The sequence below is a fragment of the Anarhichas minor genome, unplaced genomic scaffold, assembly GCF_050575085.1.
Source record: "Anarhichas minor isolate MPS153535 unplaced genomic scaffold, ASM5057508v1 ptg000042l, whole genome shotgun sequence".
In the NCBI taxonomy this organism is placed as follows: domain Eukaryota; kingdom Metazoa; phylum Chordata; class Actinopteri; order Perciformes; family Anarhichadidae; genus Anarhichas; species Anarhichas minor.
Window position 1 is genome coordinate 4,360,935 of NW_027466488.1, and position 14,405 is coordinate 4,375,339.

At 39.3% G+C, this 14,405-nt stretch overlaps 1 protein-coding gene across 1 annotated transcript; it reads right to left on the minus strand.

Annotated features, from left to right (window-relative positions):
• Positions 1-10,319: 10,319 nt before the first annotated feature.
• irf8 (interferon regulatory factor 8) lies at positions 10,320-14,305 on the minus strand. The gene is made up of 9 exons (XM_076110126.1): positions 14,149-14,305; positions 13,841-14,051; positions 13,200-13,383; positions 12,958-13,055; positions 12,639-12,696; positions 12,151-12,195; positions 11,605-11,997; positions 11,349-11,464; positions 10,320-11,227 (listed from the first exon to the last, which is right to left on the minus strand). The coding sequence occupies exons 2-9, from the start codon at positions 14,009-14,011 to the stop codon at positions 11,030-11,032; spliced, it is 1,263 nt and encodes a 420-aa protein (XP_075966241.1). The 5' UTR covers positions 14,012-14,051; positions 14,149-14,305; the 3' UTR covers positions 10,320-11,029.
• Positions 14,306-14,405: the final 100 nt, after the last annotated feature.

A 14,405-nucleotide genomic window follows, 5' to 3' on the forward strand; every position in this document is an offset into this window, starting at 1 on the left:
ATCAGCTCACTCAGAACTCATCATCTCAAACTGTTTTTATTACAGAAAATTGCGTGTGGAACGAGCACCAATCTGTCTCCCTACAACACATCTGTACTGGGGGAGCACGATGACGCAGGGAGAGGTCAAAATCAGAATAGGGAGTGAGTTGGTTAAGATGGTATGTGTGTGTGTGTGTGTGTGTGTGTGTGTGTGTGTATTTTTATTTGTGTATGTCACGTGCGTGTGGTCCTGCTGAAATGATAGATGTGTCATTCTCCCCCCCTGTCTCATGAGCATGAGACGGGGGCAGTAAACAGTGAGACATGCATGTAGGAGGTCTGGGTGCAGACTAAAGCCAGAGCTGTCAGGATCCCAGACAGAGATACAGATAGATCCCATCCCTCCACACACTGCCACTTGATCTACACAGTGCCATAAACCTTCCCACCGACCAGCCAAGCTCAATGACCATCAAGCTAGGGTCATCAGCAGGCCCCCAAAAAGTCGAATCATCCACCAGTATATAATAAAACCAAGCCTTATTGTGTGTTAGTTTTGTGTGTTTGCTAGCATTCTTTGCTTCATCCAATCTTTGCCCACGGAACGCATAATGGTGGCATTGGGCAAGTCTTTTCCTACTTGAAATAGACCACTTAATCACAGGCAAAATGTTTTATTCCTTTTCATTTTTGTTAATTTTGCAAGATTAGACAGAGCTTGTGAGAGGTATGCTGCTTTCAACACATAATTGCAACCTCAAGGGAAAATATACTGTAATGAAAAAGCCATCAAAAATTTTGAATACAAACCTCAACAAAGATTAAAGAAGAAAAGAGTGGCCACAAAACCACATAATAAAGAATAAATGATGAAAGAAAGAAAGAATTGAATTGAATCAAATTTGGTGACCATTGTTTTTGCATCTGAGAATCTCTCCATGCGGCGTAAATCTAGCGAAATATGAAGCAACACTGAAATACACAGTGCTAAAATAGATTTAAAACTCCAGATGAAACAGAAAAATTGCAGAGTACATGGTTGTATACGTTTGTTCACATTACAAGGTTTCACAGTTTTTGTCGTTTTGATTTAAAAAATTAAAAAATAAACCCGTCATCCCAGTGAGAATTTCTATTCCAGAGATGGTTTAATCTGAGGATTTGTGTGTGTGTGTGTGTGTGTGTGTGTGTGTGTGATATGTATGTGCATGAAGGTGGAAGTCACCCCTCTTCTGACCTTCTTTGCGCCCAAGGGTCACACATTGTTCAGGAGGATGCAGACACCAAGGCTGATGGATGACCATTCAAGCTGTTTCCCTGGGTTCATATTTACTCGGGAAATCGTAATTCACCCCCTGGGAGAGGCTGAGGGCGGACCAGGTTCTCTCCTATTCCGGACACATTTTCTCCTGGATCCAGGATGCGATGAAGAGGCTGAGAACTCAGCTGCGTTGGCTGAGCATTAAGGAGAGGTGGAGTAAATCTTCAGCCACAGCTGTCCCCTCTTCAAACTCTACAGAGCTGTGCTGGGCTGAAGATTAAGGCCGTATATGGTGCAATCAAAAATACAGCTTGTTTTACTTACAAACACATGTACATTTACACACATTCTTTGTCATCAGAGGACGTGACTACAGGATGAAACACTCAAGACCCAATGTTGAGTGTAAATGTGAGTGTGAGCTGGAAAAATACCTCAAATGTTTTACATGACTTGGTAAACTTTTTGAGCCCTTTTTTAATTTCAAGGTCAACCATCTTGATTTGAGAGTTCACACACGTTGCAGTGTTTTGCAACATCAAAATATAACTGAAAACCTCTGTCCACGTGAGACACGGAAAAGAAAAGACAAGAAAAAAGCCCCTCTCTCATGGAAACATGCTTGTACAAACCACTAAAGGCACTCTCACATCCCCAAACTTTGAAGCAACTCTCTCAATTTCGTGCCCAAAATAACACTGAAAAACAACTTTTACTAAGTTTCTCACACACAGCCATGAAGTGGACATGTGGACAAGTTGGAGCCAGTGCTCGGCTCTAAAATCAGTGTGATAAAACAAAAAGCGTGAGCTGCGTCTTCGTCCATTAGGCTCCTTTACTTTACTACATAATGACATCATAGGTCACTAAATCTACCTAATGGGACGAATGACCAAGACTGATGATTCCTTAGCTCAGTGCACGCCATCAGCACCCGCACTCTCTGCCAAGTATTCAATTAGGGCCAGTGAGTAATTGGGTGTAGATGAGGTAGAGATTGTCATTCGGCTCAATGTGGAAAGTCTTGGAAATGAATGTATGTGTGTGTGTGTGTGTGTGTGTGTGTGTGTGTGTGTGTGTGTGTGTGTGTGTGTGTGTGTGTGTGTGTGAGAGGGAGAGAGAGAGTTGGTAACAGAGAGAGAAGGAAAGAGAGAATTGTGCCTGTTGTGTCTTGAGTGACTTAGTAATAAAAAATAGTTTTTAAACAAGCCACATAAACACTTCAGATGTTTCTGGAGCTGTCCAGGGCTTCCCCGCCATCTGCTTGTCAGGCTCATTAATACAAATATGTTAACGGGAAAAATACAGGAAAGCACATTAAATAGATGTTGAGCATTCTCAGGCTGTTAAAACCTCACATAACAATCCCTGGTATGAAAGCTATTCATTCCCAAATGTCTATATATGCACTTTTTGGGGTAGAAATGCCAACTGAATTTCAGTAACATGATAAACACGGATGATTTATCTTCAAAAACCTATTTTTAGGGTTAAAAAAAAAACCTGTGGAAGGATACATCCAGTAACTTCAATATTAAACCGTAGTGAGTCTCTGTATTGGCGTGCAGTGGTTTTATGTGATGACTTCCAGATAAGATCGTACTTCAGTATCCTCCGCAAGACAACCACCTTTAATGTGTGCACCTCCCCAATAACTTTCCCTTAATTAATGACCTCCACTGAGTCTCTTTGGACTGCTACAATCCCGTGCCTTATCTATCTATTTCTTCCTGTTTGCTTTTCCTTCATGCTCAGCTATAATTGTTGAAATAAACAGACAGGACTCACAGAGCAGAGTACACTCGTCAAGCTGAATAAACACAACGTCTCTGACAATGCAGTCATATTGAAGCTATAAGAAATATACTTGCTGCAGTGACAATGTCAAATTATTTATTTATTTCATTGTATCATATTCTAGAGCTAATAATGAAAGTTATCATTGTGTTATGATCGCCATACAAAGTGTGTGTGCAACATATTCTGCAGGGCAAGCTCAAGAAAATATCAGTAATTGAGGTGGTCAAGTGTATATCCCCTCGAGGTTTTTAATGTAGCCGAAATAATGAATAAAACAATTTTCCCAGAAAACGCAAAGATAGATATGATCTACTTTTCCTGAAGGAATCCCTTTGGAAAATGAGGGAATGGAAGTAGCTGTAGGATGCATCTAGATGGGCAAGTAGAGCCAACACCTGTTTGTTATCAGTGTCACAAATGCAGTTTTTGGAAAGAATTAAATATGGTTCAAATAGATCTAAAAAATGCTGTTTCCATTCATCAACTAAAAGGATGAACTCCCTGATTACCACAGATTTAGCCATTCAAAAGTCAGCAAAACCTTCGAGCAAAAAAGAAAAAGTTGATACAAAGCTACAACTCTTAAACAAAACGTTCAAACTAAAACTCAAACAATAAATTATAATATTTGTATAAAGATGAATCACAGACAAATAAAAGAGACTACTAAACTTTATTTAGATATTCAATAAGTTTATGACTGACCCTTCTGTGAAAAGGCTTTTATGTGTACATGAATTTGGTTCATAACACATTATATTTCAAAGCTCAGCACTCTATTTTAACCTTATTTTTCAAATTGCATGCAAAGAAATGTGGTCTGTGAATTTGGTGTGATTTTGCCACCAGATGGCAATATAAAGCTGGAGTAGCTTAGTGTGGTTTGTTTGTATTACCTCTCATTCTGTGCTAAAAAGTTTTAGCAAAAATACAGTAAGAAAGCTAATTAGAAATATATTACAAATATAACATATTTCAACAACAGTTCATCTTGCAACAATAAGCTATTTCCTCTTTTTCATAAGTTTCACTATCTCCTTCTCATCCATTTGAGCACTCTTATGACATGAGCCTTACTTTTTGCCCTAAATTACATAAGCAGGACTTTCCCCCCGTGCACTCTCTATGGATGTGACCTGTAAACTGTGCAAGCCATCATGGTTAACTAGCCATAGAATTTCTGCTTCAGTGGTTCCCGGGGCTATTACCAGTTGTCCTTCTATGGAACAGAGCAGAGAACGGTAACATGCAAATCTTGTGATAAAAATATATTTTCACCTCTCATCGGGTTGCTTTTAATCATGCAAATTCTTCACAATTTCTTCAAGATCCACTTTCCCTCTAACAATCCAAATTTTGTCAAAATACATTTTTATTGTACTATCTATAAATCCAGGATGACACAGTACACCTACCACCGTTTCTAAATGAAATGAATTGAACACATTCACTGTGTAAATGATATTAACAGGTAATTTCACCTCAGTCATGTGATGGTCATGTTTGGATTCTGGCATTTCAAAGAGGGAAGTATGTACTGTCACTGTACGTTCTACTAAGGAGTGTGGTCGGCAGACAGCTTGGCCCAGAGTTGCCTTCAGCTGTACTGGAACCATTTTAGAGCAACTTTAAATAATCTCCATCCCAGCAGCACCTGTTGCCGGCCCAGTGTGTGTGGCTTCTTACTCAGAAAGAGGTTGTGTAATAGATGTGTCTTATACAGTCGGTCTAACGATATACTTGGAAACAAGGTTCAAAACCACAAAGATCCTGTTCCTCAATCAATAACGGAGTTACATGTCATCAACCATACAAAGAATACAAACAAAAACAACTCACAGATTATTGAGGCAGTGTACAAAAAAATAATGTCAGTTATATTGTTTTGGTACAATGCCTTTTTGTAATAAATATATGAGCAGTTGTTGTTGTTTACCCTTAAATTATCCTGTTTAACCTTTTTAAAAGCTAATTCCTTAAACTATATTCAGCATTCATTCATAAAAGGAGTAAATTCAAAACATCTATTGAGACGGCAGAAAATATGTTTCTCAGGTATCTTTCTGTTACCTCATAACTATCACCTTTCTGGCCACATCCCGTCACCTCTGTACTTTGCATGCACACACACACACACACACACACACACACACAATGAGCACTGAGCTGTGAGCTGCATGTCAATACACCTCTCATGCTCCCCTGGCTTTTGTTCCCCAGGGACTGTACCCCACCCTGGTCTTCCCCTCCACTTCGACACCCATCACCTTCTTTTTCTACTGATAAGTTTTGTTTTTCTTGAATATGAAACAGAAGTACAACATGTATGGATTTTAGTCATAAACAAGCTGAGAGTATTTCTGTGCCAATGCCCCACACGCTGTACTTCCAAGGTACTGAAACAAATAATCTAATTGTCAATCTCATCAAAACTGTGTGGATTCCCTCCCATTCATATTTAACTCGCATAAATTAAAGTTTACAAGTTGTCTAAATCTTATTCTACTGCTGACCTCTGTGTTGACTGTTCCTCTTTTCAGTGGAGAAGTTGTGTGCTGGAACATCTTCCTGGGCTCTTTCCTGTGTTTCCTGTCCAGAGACCGATCAGGCGGTCAGGGATCACTCTTGTCAAAGAGTGCAGCAACCAGGACAGAGACTGATGCAATTCTCAGCTGTCGCCTCACCCACTGATTCACATACAATGTACCCAGTCTCCTTCTTTAATATTACTTTGAATCCAGGGCTGTCTGTCACTTTACACATAGTAAACTCTGTAAACAGAGTTTACATATAGTTATTCCTACAATTGTATTTATATTTATCTGTTTACTGATTTGTCCTATGTTTATTTAAAACTTTGTGAGCTCTCTTCATGAATCCCTGTGAGATCAGTCACACGTGAGTCACTCAATTTACCTTCAAAAACATTCTCACAAAAATAGCTACAAAGATAGCCTTTGTGCTTTTATCTTATTGTACTTGTGAGGTCCTGAGCACTGGATAATCAGATGTAAAAATGCAATCACACTGTACTGAGGGAAGGCAGCTTGATGCTGATATCATAACATCTTGATATTTGATAGTTTGATGGCAGGTTACAATAAACCGCTTTCCCGTAAATCCACATACTTCCTTATCTTCACTTTTACATGTGAAACCTTTCCTGCGACATCATATTATTTCCGCTTTTTGCACATTTCGCTATCTCTTTCGCTTGTTGTCTTCAATAGATGAAGATAGAAGATTTACAGTTCTCGTACGTTCATAATTTTAAGACGTTTTCACAACAATTCATTAACAGTTAACCCCGAAGAAAACCTTTATAAGTGCAAGGCTTTAGGGACCTTTGGTTTCAAGGACATGAACTGATACTGATTAGAGGATATGATCCTTGATCAGGGGCTACCAGTATGTGTGTGTGTGTGTGTGTGTGTGTATGTGTGTGTGTGTGTGTGTGTGTGTGTGTGTGTGTGTGTGTGTGTATGTGTATGTGTATGTGTGTGTGTGTGTATGTGTGTGTGTGTGTGTGTGTGTGTGTGTGTGTGTGTGTGTGTGTGTGTGTGTGTGTGTACACAACATGTGTGGTTAGGTGGCTTTCTCCCTGCGTCCCAGGATGTGGGCTCCCCGTCCACCTGTGTCTCCAACTCACAGCGTCCTCAGGGCTCTCCCAGTTCCTCTCTGGATGCCTATTCTCATCTCAGCCACACTGATTCTAAACCATTCTCCCCAGAGACACCACCAACGCATCCAACACTGCCGCTTGCATAACACAACCTGTTCATGGTAAATCACAACTTCCCTCCACAGTATTCTTTGCATATATTTTGTCTTACCTGGTACAACATGGATGAGGCCTATAGTTACACTCATTGAATTAAAGATATGTTTCAGAGAAACAAAATGCTTCTTAAATATACTAAACCACAAGTAACAATTTGTTAACATGTTTTATGAAGGTATTTTTATTTACAACTTGCGATTGTTCATGTTAAAATCGAGCTGATCCATGCAGTGGAGAACAACAACTGAAAGGTTAGTGCTGAGCCTGCAGCCAAACAGGGACATGGCTTAAAAGGACTGAGGAGTCAGCAAAACTGACAAATCAGGAAACAACAAAAATAGATAAAGTAATTCCTTTAATCTATCAGGAAAACTTTGAGTTTGCAGTAATTCTATTTCTTTCTTTCTTTTTGTTGCGTGATTTCCTTGAAGCGCTGCTTTTCACAAAATAGGCGCTGCTTCCTTTTAGTGGCTAATGTACAACACGGCATATTGAAATGTTATTGAAGATGCCCATGGTTACGTATGGTGGCAGCATCAGTTCTGTTTGTCTAATGATTTATTGTGGGAAGGCTCAGACACCACAAGGAGATTTTGCAATACAAAGAGAACCACATTGCAGACAACACTGGAAATGTGACAGAAAAGAGACTCCGTTAGCAGAAATGCACACAAGCATGTGCTTCCTTCCCTTCCTACTGCACTCCCGGCAGGGGTGGGAAATAAAAATCCAATCTTGCTCTTAAATAAAAGTGTCAATAACACAACTTACTTGTGATCATTTCAAATTGCAACATAAGTAAAACTTATTTCCAATAAACTGCATATCAGAAGTAAAAGTAGCCTACTCTTGGAAAATGGTTTCTCCTCCTTTACAATTGACTTTACTCTCTCTTCTCAGACACATTCACTTCTGCACCCTGTGTTGACTACAGGAGAAAAACAGATCATTTGATATCATGTCCTTCACTGTGAGAAAACAGTATTTATCTATTATCTACCTACACCAGGTTTTGCTGGCTTACTGAAACAAGTATCTGGAGGAAATGAATATTGTGGACTATATTGTGGACTGTCTGATAAGATATATAGCTAAAATACTGGCAAAAACATTAGACATATCATCCACATTTTAAACTAAGTCACCTTTTTGTGAAACACACTTATTAATGTTCTCGCTGAGAGTTAGATCAATGTAGGTCCGTAGGGTAAACATTAAGCTCCTGCCAGCGGGTTAGCTTGGCACACAGACTGCAAAACAGGGAGGGACAGCCAGCATGGCTCTGACCAAAGGTAACAAAATCTACCATCGCCTCCAAAGCTCACTAATTAACATTGTAAGCTTGTGTCTCATTTGTTAAATCTACATAGAAGTAAAGAAACAACAATTCCTTTTGTTGATTTTGTTATCTATGGACAGAGCATGGCTAGCTGGTTCCAGTCTTTTGATATTGATTATTCAAACTAACATTTGTACCAGTACAGGACTGTAATTCCAAGTTCACAAGTACAGTACTTATATCCCTGTTTACATGGACGATGTGTATCCTAAATACATTATGGTAATCCAGTCTCAGACATACTATTTGGGGGGTGAGGGTAGAGTTTCCTGTGACAGTTTTTGAAGTAAGTTCCTGTTCTGTGGAACTGACAGAACTCCCCTGTAGATAACCACACACACGCGCACACATACACAGCCACAACATCCCACCTGTGTTTTTAGTCAGTGAACCATTGATTAGATATTCTAATTTAAGTGAAAGGTTTTATCCAGAGATGTCATGTGAAAAGCACATGACTTCTTTCACTATGTGATCTGTGTGAGTCATTACAGCAGACATTCTTTTCATTAAAAATAAGAAATTGACTGAGCTACACAGCCTCTACAAATATGTTTATATACAACTAATTTATTGTGTGGGAATACAAGTTGTATTCTTTTTATTTAGAGGACCTTATAGTCATGTATTTATGATTACACTTTTTAGGTATTCAGACAATTTCCCCTGAGACAGGCTTTCTTTTGGTTTGGATATCACCTTACAGTGTGTGTGTGTGTGTGCGTGTGTGTGTGCGTGTGTGTGTGTGTGTGTGTGGGTGTGTGTGTCTGTGTGTCTCCATATCGCTTAATCCAAAAAAGGTTGTGTGCAATTCCCTGCCAATATTTCCACTATTCACCCAGTTTGATGTGTGAGATGACACTGTCATCTGCCCCCTGGTCTTTAATGACCAACTGTGCGAGGCACAGGACAAGAAGAAGAAGAAGAAGAAGAAGAAGAAGAAGAAGAAGAAGAAGAAGAAGAAGAAGAAGAAGAAGAAGAAGAAGAAGAAGAAGAAGAAGAGATGTCGTTGTCTCATCGTGAATCATTCGGCTCCAGTTGGTCACCTCTCTTACTGTCCTTTCTCTGTTACTCAGCAGGGACATGGAGGAGGGGGGAGAGTTTAGCTGCCTTAAGTAGCCTAAATCCTCATTTTAGTTTCATGCAGTCTTTTAGTTTCATCATTCCTGATCCGGAATAATAATAAACAGTATGTGTTCATAGTGAAGGTAGTGGAGGAGTTTCCTCTATAAACTGCAAAATACTTTGTTTGTAGTCAAACGAAAAGAACTAAAAGCCTTTTTAGTAAAGATTTTCCTGATAATGCGATAAAACATTTTTTAAACAAAATGTTTAAATTCAATCTTCAGTAATTCCTCATTGTCGCAGATAATATGAAATTCATATTATAATTTCACATGTCTGCAAAAATTGTAGATGAATGTGAAATTTCCTTCATCCCCACAAATATTTGTATTGTGTGCAGCCAAGCAATGTTCAAAGTTCAGAGTTTCAAATTCTTATCAAGATCCTAAATATATATCAACATATTTCATGAATTGGACTAAATGATGGGGATTTATGAATTAAAGTATGCATAAGGCAGTTATTATTAAGTGTTTAACTTAATCTAATGGTGCAGACATTGAAACAGTAGTGTAGATTTGAATATTTCATCTATCAAGCGTGAGATAAAGTCAGTCAAGCATTAATTGTGAGACAGAAAATATGCTGTCGGCAGAATTACTTGTTATTCAATTTTGCCATATCCCACCTGACATGCACCGATGGTTTGTATTCACTTCACTTGGGTTTCAAGTTGCAGAGACATAGCATAGCATAGCATAGCATAGGTAATCCACCGCAAACATCAGGCTTACTATCGTTTGTGTTAAAGTTATGTTATCCATGTTGGTTATGCAGTTACAGTATAAGTTCATAGTTCCACACATTGATTTTAATTGTGAAAAGATAAATGAAACGGTTGAAATGACTACCTGGACATATTACCTAACATATTGTATGCTTTTGACAGCAATTGAAACCAGATGTAATTTGTGGCTATTGAGCTTAAACATGGTCCTATGTTCATCCTGGGGAACATTTGGTTTTGGACACTTTTGTAATAATGAAGCGATCAAAATGAAAGAAAACAAAATTATTATAAAGACAAGCACGTGCAGTTTAGAACAAACTTAGTTTTACTAGAAATGCAGTTTATAAAAAAACAATCTGATAGTAAAACCTATCTGTAATATAATGCAACATTGCATTTAAAATAGCATGCAATTTTTTATCAAGTCATAAAAAGATTTTTCATTTACTGTAAAGAAAATAGAAAATTATCAAAACAAAATCCATCTCCTCCATCCATTACCATCTTAATGGCAAAAACAAAAAAGTGAATTCAGCTTTGAGAATTAAATTGTATACATCAAAACTATTGAAATCATTGTATGTATCAAAACTATTATAACATTTTATATATATATTTATAAAATATGTTCTTGAGATGTGTGTAACATGAAAATATACCACTTATTCTCTTGAGCTGGATGAAAACACTCTCTTATACTAAAAAAGCAGAAGCTAGACACAGAGTTTGTATTAGCGCTGTACAACAACAGAAATTACTGATATACAAAATATTTGGGACATCCTAATATTGAGCTGCATTTTAAAAGTTTTACTGTAAGAGCTTTACTCCTCCTTATATGTATGTCTCCACTGTGATTTGGTATAAACTTAAAAAGTCAAAACTACTTGTAATACTGGCATTTACCTGAAATACCTTGTATGTTAGGAAAATAAGAAATGTCTGTAATATGTTGTACATTCAGTGTGGTCCACGCTGAAGAGCTCCTGGCAGGTATGTTGCTGCTCCCAGTTCAGGCGGTGATGGGCATGTTGTCCCTGTAGCAGGCTGGCCTCTGGGGGCCGCTGTAGCTGCACAGGTCCTGGTAGATGCGGGCCATCTGGTCACTGGCCACATTATCAGACATCTCCAGGTTCGGGTTGGTGCAGTAAGGCTGGGAGCGACGCATGTTCACTGCCTCCAGCAGGTGCTGGCAGTTCACCATAGTGATCTGTCATTGGGAGAGCAGACAGAAGGATGTGTTTTTTTGTCAACAAACAGCATTTGCAGTGATTGGTCTTTTTCTGTCTTGGATTTGAGTGGGACGCATATTATGACTTGACTGGTATTACCTGCACAATGATCAGTTTGCTCTTGGCATTGCTCAGATCATGCAGCTCCTCACCGAAACACAGAGTCACTGCCGGATCAGGAGCAGGAAACTGACCCTCCTGGTACAGCTGTAGAGCTGGAACATACAAAGTACAGCTGTTAAAACAATCGTTGCCAGTTATCAATCCTCCATTATGATTTTGCTTGTTTTAAGCATTGATAAGAAATATTATGTGTTTTGAGCTTTCAAATAACTGAAAAAACATAGATGCTCACCTTGAAGAAACTTTCCTGTGTCAAAAATCTTGACTACAGCATCCCTCTCAAGTTTAGAAGGCATGGGGCTGTATTGTGAGCCCCCTTCTCCCAGCCCGCTCCAGAAGACCCGACTCTGGCACAGCCTTTTGATGAAGATGCCCTCTTGGTTGGCACGGACCAGTACACCTCTCTCCAGGTGGCCCAGGAGCTTGCGTGTGACATGGCGCTGGCGGTCGTACTCGATGAGCTCAGCAGGAGGGAAATGAACACTCTGCAAGCTGTCTGAACTGTATAGCGCTCCACGACCCAGGTGCTGTTGTGGGGAGATCCGGCAGCCTTCAGAATGAGTTACAGGTGTGGTGTGCATCAATTTTCCTCCATAGTAGAAACTGATCATCATCTGGGAGAAAGCTAGAGAAGAGAACATTTGGTGAGCTTTGCAAATGGAAAACAATAAGTGCAAATGACGAAATGCAAACAGCCTGTGGTGTTATTATTACTGTTCATGTCTAACTATAGATCTGATGTTATTGTGACGCTTTCATGGACAGCATAAATGAATACCTGAGCTGAGATTGCTTGATGGCAAAGGGTCCTGATGAGGGAAAGCTGTGAAATACAGAAGGAACATTATGAGTTAAAGCCTTTATTACAACAGTGGACATGCACGACCACACTGTCATGTCATTATTTTGCTGCATCATCAGAAATACAGTTTCTCTAGCACAATCTCAAAATGAAATAATCCTCTTAGTCAGCAGACTTCAACAGGATGTTAGTCAATTCTTCCATTGCAGAATTCAACAGACAAGCAAATAACCTCTATTTAGCGCCCACAATCACAGGGACATGCCATTTAGCTTTCCACTGGGGTTATTTCCAAACGAAGTCATTAAAGATCATACCTCTCAATGAACAAATAGTCTTACTCGAGAAATAACACACAACGCTAAGAGGTGTTGCAGCTTCTAGCCACAACACTGACTGTGCTGTGAACAGCTTAATTTAGTCAGGGGAGTATGTTATATATTAACTAGAAAAGATTGTCTTACCATTGATGCTGCCCTGGGACCAATACTCTGGACTGGCCTGTATACTACAGCCTTCCTCCTGCAAAAAGACAACAATGTAAGAAGCTGTTGTCAACAAAAGAACCTTTGTACACAGTCATGTAGACCAAGTGGGAGCTGGGCAGGCTCATTGCAACATGTGTTGGAGTAGAGAGCACAGTGTGGTAATCAGACAAAAAGTGACCCAAAGCTGAATGAAAATAAAGGGAAGGTGCATCGATTGTATTAGATTTGATTGAGAGGAGAGAGAGAGGTAAGGTTTATGTTTAAATAAATAATTTAAACTGTGAGATAGTCTCACCTCTTTAATGAGCTCCTCTATCTCTGCAGGGCTGCAGTCCATGTCAGTGATATCACCAGAGCTGATAGCTGTCATGGTCATCACTGAGCTTTTGCCATCTGTAGGTGAAAGAAGAATACACGAAGACTCGGTTAATGGCACAACATGCACTGCGCTGGCAATTATAATGATAGCACTATGCAACATCTGTTAAAGGTCATCAATGCTGACTTTGAGGACAGATCATTTTTTCACAAACTTACTCTTCTGCTCTTCTTCGGGTACAATGCGATAGACTTTATAGGGCTCAGAGATGTCCAGCTGCGACCTTTCTGTCACCTCCTCAAAGTCAGGGCTTTTATTCAGGGCACAGCGGAGTCTGGTCTTCCATGTTGCAGGCTCAGCCTTGTCCCCCTCCTTAAACTTGCCTTTAAACAAAGCCCAGGCCTGTGAAGGGAAAAACAAAATATTAAATATGGTAGTGTATTAGACTAATGTTGGATGCTACAAGAAAAACATTTTTTTTCAACCCTCAGAAAGAAAGAGAAAGTCTGATTTACATTAATATCAATATTGGCATTTACAATTTAACATTTACAAATTGATATTTTATATTAAAATAACTTTACATGCTTTACATGACTTTCGCTGTATTACTATCGAAAAATAAAATTTATTTATTAAATTTTTTTAAAGTGTGGAAGGATTAAGTTTGATATGCTACAAAAAAGTTACAACAATAAAATGTAAAGGTATAAATGATTATTTACATCGGACCACGAAAGAACTCAAGACTCAAGATTTGTGATCAAGTTTTACTTTTACGCACAGCGCTGCGTAAAACCAAAACTGCGTCTACAGTAGGCTGTTCTATCGACGGGACTAGCCGAGAGTGCTGTCATACCTTAAAAATGGACGCGTCTACTTCTTGGTTGTAATCCTGTTTCCCTGCGTGTTTCCATGGAATTCGGAACATAGTGCGGCTTTCATCCTCCCACTGCAGTCCGGAGTACTGCCCGCTCTGGATCTGCTCCACCAGCCACTGCTTCAGTCTCCGACCTCCCGAGTTTGACATCTTGATGGAGAAAAGTTGTTTTTGGATTGTTCCCTTGTACCTAAATGATGAGGATATGATTAGTATGTAAAACTAAACGTGTATTGTATTCTACAACGTTCACCCTTAGAGTAGAAATCAAAAGTAAAAGCACTTACAGTTGGTTGAGCTGTTATCCTGAGACGCTGATGGATAGCTGCCTGTCAGATTTAATCAAGTGAGTTCAGCTTCACCCTCTCACATGCCAATCGAGTTTATTGTTCTCCGTGTTATGAATGAGATCGCTGGGACATGATTTGACAACGCTGCATCACGCTGACCAATGAGTGCGTTGAAGCTTCAGTAGACCTACCCATTCCGGAAGAGTTTTTTCTCCTAACTGCGGGCATTTACAAGAAATGGCCTGACAGAAGCG